This window comes from Callorhinchus milii, unplaced genomic scaffold (assembly GCF_018977255.1).
Source record: "Callorhinchus milii isolate IMCB2004 unplaced genomic scaffold, IMCB_Cmil_1.0 Scaffold9, whole genome shotgun sequence".
NCBI lineage: Eukaryota > Metazoa > Chordata > Chondrichthyes > Chimaeriformes > Callorhinchidae > Callorhinchus > Callorhinchus milii.
In genome coordinates this window covers 648817-660894 of record NW_024704750.1, presented here as the reverse complement: position 1 = coordinate 660894, position 12078 = coordinate 648817, and the positions used below count along the sequence as shown (strand labels likewise).

General features: G+C 36.9%; 1 protein-coding gene across 1 annotated transcript in view; it reads right to left on the bottom strand.

The window, feature by feature from the left end:
* Positions 1-12078, bottom strand: part of LOC103188496 (cation channel sperm-associated protein subunit beta) — a 29430-nt gene that overhangs the window by 14157 nt on the left and 3195 nt on the right. The window contains exons 4-14 of the mRNA XM_042338099.1: positions 10753-10813; positions 9862-9957; positions 9087-9245; positions 8492-8584; positions 7900-8024; positions 6400-6429; positions 4437-4503; positions 4019-4065; positions 2776-2931; positions 1630-1779; positions 1064-1208 (exon numbers count right to left, since the gene is read on the bottom strand). Coding sequence (XP_042194033.1) covers positions 1064-1208; positions 1630-1779; positions 2776-2931; positions 4019-4065; positions 4437-4503; positions 6400-6429; positions 7900-8024; positions 8492-8584; positions 9087-9245; positions 9862-9957; positions 10753-10813 — 1129 coding nt within the window. The remainder of the gene's footprint in view (positions 1-1063; positions 1209-1629; positions 1780-2775; positions 2932-4018; positions 4066-4436; positions 4504-6399; positions 6430-7899; positions 8025-8491; positions 8585-9086; positions 9246-9861; positions 9958-10752; positions 10814-12078) is intronic.

The window sequence follows — 12078 nt, the reverse complement described above, 5'->3', positions numbered from 1 at the left end:
GTAACAAGCTTCAATGCTTTTATTTTGTGAAACATGCTATATAAATGCAAGGTATTGTTATACTATCCTTATAACGGATTTTATACTGTCCCTTAAAGCTTTTGAATTCAATCCAATAATTTCTAACAATAAATTGCTGATACAGCGTAAAGCTTTAGAGCATTTTTTGGCTACATCACTAAATATAGACATTTAATTGTACCTCTGTAACTAATAACTGCCTAATAATAATCCCTTCAAAACCAAAAACAATAATAAATTGGTCATTTTCAATCCACGACTGTTTGTGGGACACTGCTGTGCGCAATTGGCTGCCGCGTTCGCCCACTAATATAGTCAATTCACTTTACAGTGTGTTCTGTGAAGCGCTTTGAGACGTCCTCCCGACGTGAAAAGCGCAATATCAAATGCAAGGATTATTATTATTATTATTGCCCAACTGCGCCACTACCTCAACCCTCAGGCCGCTGAAACTCTTGTTCATGCCTTCATCACCTCCAGGCTCGACTATGCAAAAGGCTTGTCGGCCTTCCCAACTCCTCCCTCCACAGGCTGAAGATAATCCAGAACTCTGCAGCCCGTGTCCTCTCCCCCACCAAACTCCGTGACCCCATCTCCCCCATTCTTGCCCGACTCCACTGGCTCCCTATCCTTCAGAGGATCCAGTTCAAGATCCTGATCCTCACATACAAAACCCTCCATGGCCTCGTCCCACCCTACCTCTGCCACCTCCTAACCGCCCATTCCCTCCGCTCAGCCGGCTCTGGCCTTCCCCACGTCCCCCGACCACCCGTCCCACTATCGGCAGGAGAGCTTTCAGCCACTCTGCCCCCAACCTCTGGAATTCCATCCCCCGTCACTTCACCTCACCCGCTCCTTATCCTCCTTCAATTCCTGCCTCAAGACCCTCCTCTTTGACCATGCCATCGGCCACCCCCCTTCGCCTCCCCTCCCTCCCCGCCCCCAGCTCGGGTCTGAAATGCTGTACTCTGTCCAGCGCCTTGGGACGTCTTCCCAACGTGAAAGACACCATACAAATGTAATCTTGTTGTTGTTGTTGTACCTGGGCTGGTGTAAAAAGCATTCCCTTTGTTTGTTACGAAGATTACAACATGATTACGAAGGCATATAATTGACCTTACAACATTCTCTTGACGTAAACTCAGTATCAGCTGAAAGTAATTGCCCCCATCTTTTGAAAACCACACCTGTAACATAAAAAAGTGAGTAAAATTCTCAATGAGCATTACGTGTAATGGCCTACAAAATTTGACTGAACATATATTTTTCCATTGCTTCTTAAAAATAAGGCAATGACTTAAATGTTCATGAAAATCAATCTTTTCCACCCACATACACAAAAATCAGTTCAACTCCAATTTTGTAGGAGAAAAAGTAGTTCATTAAATTGTATTTCCTAATGCAGATGGTCTTAGAATTGTTTTAGGACCGATGTGGATAGGTACATCCAAATACTTTAACTTCATAAAGTTCACTTATGTGGAGAAATGTATTAGCCACAAAAATGAATAGTCATTTATAATTTATAGAGATGAATCCACTGACAGACATGCAATTTACAAAATAACTTCAGATTATTGCAGGTATCTGGACAAAATTATTCCTCACCTGTGATCCATAGACATAAATAACATGATTGCTTGGGTGCACAAACATTCCTTCTGGTAAGAAATCCAATTCAAAATAAAATTCTGGAAATATTTTCTTGTTGGATCCCAAAAAATTCTCCATTCTGTACACATAAACTACAGCCCGTTTCTGAAGGTAAAAGAAAAAAATAATTTAGTTCAATTAAAATATCACAAATTAAAACAGATTACTGAGAAAAAGAGCTTTAATTTAGATAATAATTTTATTCCAATTTATATAATTATTTAAAATCTTAACACATGATGGCTCAATTTAGTTGAGTTAAACTAAAAAATTACAAAGATCCTATTTATAAGAAAGCATTTTTATATTGGACGAGTTGTTCTTTTGATATCCACTATTAACTGTGTTTCATATTATGATTTGGTTTTCCGTCAATTGAGTATCTGTTGGTGGGAATCCATCACCATGCTTAATGCCAATCAAACTATCAAGAGTTCCACTTATGTACGATTTTCTTTGCTAATGGAGTGTGACATTCTCAGGATGTCCCCTGCTGCCCAAACCCAGAGAATTTAGGTGCAGGTTGGCAAGTGCTAAGGCTTGCAATAGTGGTATATTGCTGAAGTTTAAGTAGCTATTCAATAGCTATAATAATAATAACAATATTACATTATACAAGCAAAGTATAGGAAAGGCCCTACATATTGTATGATGGGGCAAATATGGAATAGCTGTTAGTATATTGAAGGAGAAGATAATATTACATTAAAACTATCTCATCCTCAGAATACCATCATTATGAATATCTACAATTCTTTTCATTGATTGTAATTAAACAATTAAAGCTACCTGTAGTCTCCTCTGGTGCATGTGTTTACAATGTGTTGCATAACATACACCCTCCCACTCCCAACATGATAATCTCATAAGAATTAAAATACTGTAATAGTATAGCATTGTCAAAATTATAAAAACTATAATGGTAATGAATTAAGATTAGCAATCTTAATTCTAGGACATTCTTAAATTTTAATTGATTTTTAAAGTCACTGAACAATTTGTTTTACAACTTACATATTCTAACACAGGCCCTAACAGCTATAATTAAAATAGCAATCTGACAGAACGAATAAAAGCAACACAAAGCAGCTCTATATTTACATGTTGATAAGCCAGGGTGATTTTTGTACTTCGCTGCTTGTCCCAAACAACAGCGATAATTATAGTATTTGTTTGCCCATAATCCCGTAGAGCCAGGTCGGATAAACACAAGTGCCACTCAGTGATGGGAATCATGATATAAATACAAGAGTTGATCTGAAAACAGAAAAAAATAAAATACACAACTATATATGAGAAAAATTGAGTTATTATAAGATCTTAGCATTACAAAATGAAGTGCACACCAGTCTTGCATGTTTCCTCCACTTCAAAATTATACAGCTAGAAGTTATTATTTTGTGCTGCACACAGTTGACTATCATTGTAGAATCACCAGTGCAAACTTATTTCTGTTGGTATCTGTAGCTCATTGATTAAAGCACTCGCCTCGCAAGTGAGTGAGACACCTGGGTTCGATTCACTCCCAGACAGGGTGAAATGTTGGGCAAGTTTCCTTACTCCACACATCTCCGTTTACTTAGCAGTGAGTAGGAAACTGGTTGTTAGTCGATTGGTGGATCGCTTTTCCAGGGCTAATAATTCCTTCAAAAAAAATAATAAATTGGTTACTCAATCCATAACTGTTTGTGGGACACTGCTGTGCGCAATTGGCTGTTGGGTTTCGCCCACATAATATACAGTCAATTTACTTTTCAGTATATTCTGTGAAGCGCTTTGAGACGTCTAAAAGACGTGAAGAGCGCTATATCAAATGCAAGGATTATTATTATCTGCTGGTACTGTGCTGAAAGTCAAGGTTCACGAAATAGCATTTATGTTATGATCACGGTAAAGAAGCATTCCAATATGAAGATACTAACACTGTGCAGGTTGAGAATGAGAAAAATGAAGGAACTGCCTGTGAGCTTCCTGGTGGGCAACACAGCTCAGCATGAAATGCTTGAGAACAATGCCACCATCTGCCTGACACTATTAAATTCATTGTGCTTACCTTTACTTTTCACAAAAAGTGCATGCTGGATCACACATATTATTCATAAAGAGGAAACTTGATAAATACATGATAAGGGAATAAACCTTCGTTCATAGCTTAATCATGTTAATCATGTTAATCATGTGATTATAGATACTTATTTACATGAAAGTGCTATACAAACACAAGTTATTATAATTGATGAAAAATGTATTATATGGCTAACTGAAGACACAAATTAATATCTGACTACAAGATAGCATATTGGAGTGAAATTCTGATGCAGTCGAAAGATGACAAAATTCTTACCTTGCCTGTGAGTGCATTTTCTTTTTCTATTATGCTCAGAAAATCACCTGCAAAATGCAAATGAATGCTTTTAGGATTATATAGGAGCTGCAGGAAGGCCACAGTAGAGAGATACAGTATTTTGTTTCACAGCCAAGAAGCAGATAGTTAAGAAAATTGCTACTGACTTAGTCAATGAACTAACTATATTTAACAAAGACTGCTGAATCAACTATCAGAGGTGTATGCAGGAATTCAACTGAGGCATGGAGAACCCAATGGAGCAATATTCCCTTGGTAACAGATTAAAGAAAAAAGGATAGGGCAACATTAACAAGGAGAACCTTTCCAAAATTCTAGTGTCCCCATGCAGGGGAATTCAGACCTGGAATATTCAATTCTCGGTCACTTTGGCATTAAAAAGAATGAACATCCTTACCTGAAAAATTTGTTTCTGTTGTTAAGCACTGCTCATTATATGAAAGCAATAATAATCTGTGGTTTATCTAAAATGAAAAAAATGTGATTGATCTTTGATATCAAATTGATGGTAAGAAAAATGAATGGTTGTATAAAGTAATATCCTTATTTTTGTAACAGGAAGGAAATAATATTTAAGAAAAGAATATTCAATGACATGGCTATAAAAGATATTTATTAAGCAATAGGCATGTAGAATATATCCCATGACCTTCACATTACACCACAGAGCAGCTGTTTTTTATTCCCCAGTAAAGTTGCTCTTATTCTGGAATTTTCCCTATTAAAATAATATAATAAATATTATCCTTGCATTTGATATAGCACTTTTCACGTCTTCTAAACATCTCAAAGCGCTTCACAGAATATACTGTAAAGTGAATTGACTGTATATTTGTGGGCGAACGCGGCAGCCAATTGCGCACAGCAGTGTCCCACAAACAGTCGTGGATTGAAGTGACCAATTTATTATTGTCTTTTTTTCTTAGGGATTATTATTAGGCGTGTGGAGTAATGAAACTTGCCCAAGGTTTTGCCCTGACCATAATCATCTAGGTCTCTCGCTTGCAAGGCGAGCGCTCTAACCACTGAGCTACAGGACTTCTATGTACTAATAGGGACCTCGCTGGTCTCCCCAGCTCCACTATTTAAAAAATCCAGCTCATTCAGAACTCTGCTGCCCGCGTACTTACCCGGTCCAAACTCCGTACCCCGATCTCACCAGTTCTGGCCAGGCTGACTCCCCATCACCGAACGTATCGACTTTAAGATGCTCACACTCGTGTTCAAATCCCTTCATTCCCTGGCACTTCCCTACCTCTCTGACCTTCTCACACCCCAATCCACCATTCACTTGACTGGCACTGGCCTCCTGCTTGTCCCTCACGCCCTCCGCTCCACCATTGGAGGTCGTGCATTCAGCCACTATGCCCCAAAACTCTGGAACACCCCCCCTCAATCTCTCCGCCTTGGCCTTTCCCTTTTCAAGTCCACCTGAAAACTTTCCTTTTCAACCGTACTTATGGTCACTCCCCTAGGCTCGGAGTCAGGCTCCACCCTGTTAAGCGATCCTGCAAGGAGGGCGCGATATAAGTGCAAGTTGTTGTTCTTGTACTAAATTTCCTTTTTATTAATAACAGTATTTTTAAAAAATAATTTAAACAAAATGTAATTCATTTTATGTTATTAATTTATATTCTGACTGATGACAATTTTAACACTCACTTTACCATCAGAACCAATTAATGGAAGGGAGGGAAGGGGGTAGAAAATGCACCTAACTTCATAAAGTAAAAGTGATACTTAGATCAGGATTTGTCTATTTATCAATATTTTGAAGACCTTGGATTCATACAGATGAATGACAAATAGGTCAGGCACACCATTTTACATGTAAGAAATGCTCTTTGCACTGCATTATTCGACAAGTGCCATTAAAAATACAGTATATGCATGAAAATATGGGGGAGTAGAGAATAAATTGCGACATTTGATCATATCACTAATGTATAGTCACATCATCAAATACTGCAGTTGATAACTAAAGACTGTATGTGGGTGCAAACATCCCTTCTCTCTACCCCCCACCCCACATCGTTTTGCCACAATTGGTTGGACTAGCTATCCTCCCGAAGCTTTCAACTACTGCTGCTGGAATTGTCACCTCTGTAGCAGACCATCTGATTGCCGCGTCAGATTGAGTATCTCTTGAAGCAGCACTAAATTGTGCATCATGGAAGTAACTTATTGTATATATTATACACATCAGTTCTAGGGCTAGTTAGCTACAAGCTGAATTTATGGTAGGCACAAATATAAGCAAGGCATTTCTTTTGTGAAAACTAAATTTACTCACCAGCCATTAACACATGAATAAAACAACTACAAATAATTTTAAACTAAATCAAAATCAATAATCTTACCTGTGGTAGGTTTAGGTGCATAATTTCAAACTGAAAAGAAGATGCATTGAAATGATTCAGTTAGTTAAACAATTAAACATTTTAATTGATTTTTGATGCAAACTCTGTTGAAGGCAATCTGGTCACTGGTGCAGTTCATCCATGTAGATACATTCAGCACAGATTCAAACTCACAATTTGCTACACGTTATTTAAGACATTTTAAGGAAAAAATATCCCTGTGAGAAACAAAAGTGAAACACAAACCACAATGAATAAATAATCTAACCAGAAATATTGAAAAAGATAATAATACTTACATTTCACACTGTGCCTCAAACATTGGGACGAAATAATAATAATCCTTGCATTTGATATAGCGCTTTTCACGTCGGGAGGACGTCCCAAAGCGCTTCACAGAACACACTGTAAAGTGAATTGACTGTATATTTGTGGGCGAACGCGGCAGCCAATTGCGCACAGCAATGTCCACAAACAGTCGTCGATTGAAAATGACCAATTTATTATTGTTTTTTGGTTTTGGAGGGATTATTATTAGGCTCTGTGTGGAGTAAGGAAACTTGCCCAAGGTTTCGCCCTGCTCAAAACACACAAGACACCTGTAAAGTGTGATGACTGTGTGTATTTTGTGGATGAACACAATTTGCGCAAGGCAATATCCCTAACAGCCATTAAATTAATGATCAATTTCAGGTTGGAGGATTGTTGGTCAGGATATAGGAGAAATTCCGCTCTCTTTTCAATTTGTGCCATGGGATCTTTAACATCAACCTGAACAGGCAGGTGGGGGTCTGGGTTTAACAACTCATCAAAAGGATGGTACCTCCAACAATGCACCACATCCAGCAGTGCACTGCAGTGTCAGCCTGAACTGGTGGTCGGCAACCTTTATGGTCGGTCATCCAAATACATTTTTCTTTATTGAATTTTTCTTCATTTATGGCCACGCCATGGGTATCGCCGGTCTGTAGCTACTGGAAAGAAGGTATTGATGTGGCGCGGACTTGCCTAAACTGGTGCCGGTGTTCAGGAGGTCACTTCTTGAAGTCCTCTGCAGGTCAAAAGTGGATTGGCATCTACTGGCCTAGACTATGTGTTTAAAGTTATGACGTAGGCTTAAACCCACAATGTTTTGATTCAGTTGTGAGAGCGTTACCAACTAGACACAGCCAATAAACAAAAAAACTCTATTGAGGATGGGGCAGTTTGAATATTTTAGAATATCTGCCAACCAGCTGTTAATAAAATCAAAATCCTAAAGCCATCACTGCAGTAACCACACATTTCATATTTGTACTTCATAAGGATTTAGACAATCAATGTACTTGTATGTAAAATACCACATTTCCACATCTAAAATAGCTTGGAGGATATCCATATAGTTGGTAAACAATATAGCCCTCCTCACATTGACCTTCTGCATAAAAGGATATTTTATTATTCTAAAATTATATTATGAACTTATATAATCACTGGATGGATATACACACGTACACATACCTTTAATTGATCGCCAGTGTTATTTACTGAGCGCAAATCTTGGCTAATAAAAAAACCATGTGTTGTCTGGATTATCAAATGATAATTAGTCAGTTTGAGATTCAACACATTGATACCTGTACAACCTGAAAACAAAATGCAATGCACTTTTTAGCTGATCAATTAATTGGATAAAACATTTCTCAAAATGATTGAATGAATGATTGATCCATAGAAAAACTTTTGTAAAGTTTCAAAACTAAACTAACATTCAAAACAGTGCAGTTCAGTGCATATCTCTTCCAATGTGAATGCACCATAGTGAAGCATTTTAATAAGATGAAAGAATATTAAGATATATGGCCAGAACAGCATAATACAAGTTAACAATAGCTGCATATCTTATAGTACAGAGATTTGAAAATACTAAAGTGGCTTTTACATAATTCTTATTATGGCATTGGCTGTGATCAGGGAGGAAGTTGCTTCTAAATGGGAACTTAAGAAGTGCACAAAATAAGAAATTGTATGAAGTAATGTAGTATTCAATACTGTTTCATGCATCTAAAACTTGGGGGACACATACACACATTCAAAATTAGTAAATAATTACCTTCAATAAGTAAAGCACACAGTGTAGGTCTGATATTGATCCACTTTTCTTCATTTGAAGTAAATGAGGTCTTGGTCACGATTAAATTAATGTCTACACATCAAAATAAGAGACGAACACAGTTTAGGGATAAACAATGAATACTAGAAGACTGTCTTTTGGTCAAAGGGTCAAGTAAGAAACTTGGCCACATGTGAACCAAGAGGATATCTTAAGCAATACTCAAAAAAAAGCTTTTGCTTGTATAGCTCAAGACCTTCAATCACTGAAATATACTCCATATGTGGTAAAATACTGAAAAAAACAAAATCCTACAAATATTTCAAAAAACACATTTGCAAAATAAATGTTAAGAAATATGCACGGATAATATTATAGAAATAAGAATTGTACGAGAAAGTGGAGACCAATATCCTATTGTGAATATAAAAACAATGTGAATATGAAATAATCACAGGAATTCAATATGTATTAATCAAAAATGTCTTCAATTGAAAGTTACACTGTCACTATAATACACACATACATCTGCCCCCTTAGTTCCTCACATGCAAATATTGGAACAGGACTAGACAAACCAAAGTAGCCTTACTACCTGAAGATCTCAATGTAGTACTATTAAATATAGGTAGAAGAATCACTACATCATTAGCGCAAGGGCTCCGAGTTATCAAGATGGACTGTAAGAGTTGCAGATCTTCAGAAAAAAAAAATGTTTGTGCTTCAGTGCCTATATTCCATTGCAGTAGGGGTTCTATAAGAAAATGATAAAAGACCATTTATTACAATTTTCCAAATCACTGTTGTCAATCTATTTTGTACTTTTCAGGAGAGATTTAATATGCAACAAAATGTAAATGACTGCTGAGGTTAGAACTTTGCTTAAACTCATTAATTCATTTGCTATACTTATCAGAAGCTTTATTGAGATAATAATTAGATAAAATAAATCAGTTTCTGTATGAACATATTGCAAATGAATTGGTACCTGCCTTACAACAGGATATTGCTCTGCTCCATGCCCCAATGGTAGGCCCCAATTGTACTATAATATAGTATATGAAAAAAATAGATCTAACAGTGGGTCTACTTCATTCCTTATATACAGTAACATCCTCCACACCATGTGATTATACCTATGAGAAATTAGGGTACACGGATAACACATTGTGGAAAAGGTCATTCTTAAAGGCGAGGTGTCTCTTTGGAAGTCTCCAAATCCTCCAAGTGGACGTAATTGTAATGGAGTTATTTTTATGTTTCTTTAGTTATATTGATTGGCTTGCAATACATATATGCGCTGTACTGTAAAACATGCTTTAAAAGAAGACAGGGTTGGAGATATTTTCAAACCAATTCATACACCCTACCTCTTGCAATATCCAGCAAGGTTCCTTCTGTCATGAACAAGCGTAACTCATAATGCAATTTTATTTTCACATAAAATTGATCCAATGGGGAAATCTCTGTTAAATATGGAAATAAACAATTGTATTTTTAATGTTTATGTTGGGGAGAAGAATGAGAAAAACTTAAATAACCAAATCATATTGAAAACCCCAATACTTACCCATTTCTTTAATTGAATTGAATTTCTCCAGAAACTAAGGTATTTACTTACAATACAATTTACATTTATATAGCAACTAACACATTGGATGTCTCAAAGCACTTGAAATGCTGTCTGGTGCCTTATTCAATGTAGCATTCCTTTCTCTTTTAATGAAATCATCCTCTATATACAATTAGCAAAATATAACAGAGTAAAATATAAAATCTTCACCCCTCCATTGATAAAAATAATAATCCTTGCAGTTGATACAGCATCTTTCATGTCACAAGGATGTCTCGAAGCGCTTCAAGGGTTTACTTCTCTTCAACCGTGCCTTCAGCTCCCCTCTCGACTCTCTACCCCCTCCTCGCTTCCTCCCTTCCCTCCCCTCACCCTGACCATTTCCCCACTACTCTGGTCCTGACCCAACTGTCCAGCGCCTTGGGACGTCCTCCTGACGTGAAAGGCGCTTTATAAATGCAATCTTGTTGTTGTTGTACTGTAAAGTAACTGTAATAGTGACTATATTCTGTAGGCGAATGTGACAGTCAAGTCCCATTAATAACCATGAAGTGAATGACCCACTTTATTTGAGGGAATTGTTGGCCAGGATATTGGGAGAAACATCTAAAAAGGAGAAAAACATTTTATTCTCCAGAAATGAATTTGTTTTGTTTACCAGAAAATAAAACACCAAATAATAAATTACCTTTTGATGATGTAATCTTATGTCTGGGAATTTCAATAAACCATGCAAGCTGATTTTGCTCCTAGGCAAAAGATAATAAAACACAATTATGACTTGCGTAAATAAACATCAAATATCTTAAACTTTCAGTCTTAATAATAATAATCCTTGCATTTGATATAGCGCTTTTCACGTCGGAAGGACGTCCCAAAGCACTTCACAGAATATACTGTAAAGTGAATTGACTGTATATTTGTGGGCGAACGCGGCAGCCAATTGCGCACAGCAATGTCCCACAAACAGTCGTAGATTGAAAATGACCAATTTATTATTGTTTTGTTTTTTTGGAGAGATTATTATTAGGCTCTGTGTGGAGTAAGGAAACTTGCCCAAGGTTTCGCCCTGACCTGCCTGGAATTGAACTCAGGTCTCTCGCTTGCAAAGCGAGTGCTCTAACCACTGAGAAAATATAACTAATATGCTACCAGATTTTTTAAAAATGTGTGCGTGTGTGTGGGGTGGGTTGTTTGGAATTTCATTTGGATTTAGAAAGTCATAAATAAAAGCTTATTGGAAAACTTCACAAAAAGTATTATCTATAATAATAAAAAAATGGTGAATGTCGCACTTCACACATTTTGGATGTTGCCCTCTCGGAAGGAGATAATTCAGCCTATTGAATCTGCACTGGCTCATGAAGCAAGGAAATCACTTCAATCCAACTGGAGGAAAAGAGTGACTGAGAGAGAAGGGGAAGGGGGAACAAGGGGAAATAAGTGTGATAGCAGGAGGTAAGAGAGAGCTAATAGCCAGAATTCAAACAAGCAAGATATAGAGAATAGAGCCAGGAGCCAAAATATTGTGTGTTATATTAACTATGCAAATTAAAATGGTTGATGTAATTTGGGAATCAAGGGGAAAATGAGCATTGATTGTAAACCCTAAATTTCAGTGGGCAAAATTTTAGTGATTGTTTATTGATGATATGGTGAAGTCGTGAAAAGACTCAAAGGATCTTAGTTTTTCAAAGTTAGGATGGATTGTCTACAATTTGCAAATTGTGTGTTTTCCCATGAATAGCTAGAATGCATATATATATATATACATAGGATAATATGTGTATATATGTATATACGTAGATGATTACAGAGTGTATTTATACTTTCCGACCTGCCAAGCGGTACCTTTTCGGTCATGTGGGCTCACTAAAAGTACATTGCATGCATGTGTAAGAGGGAGAGCAGGTATATACACCGCCTCATACCTCCACTCATCCATGGATGATTTTAAAACTATAATTTCAATTTGTATGTCTTCTTGCTCTAAAAAGATGCCATGTATATTTTA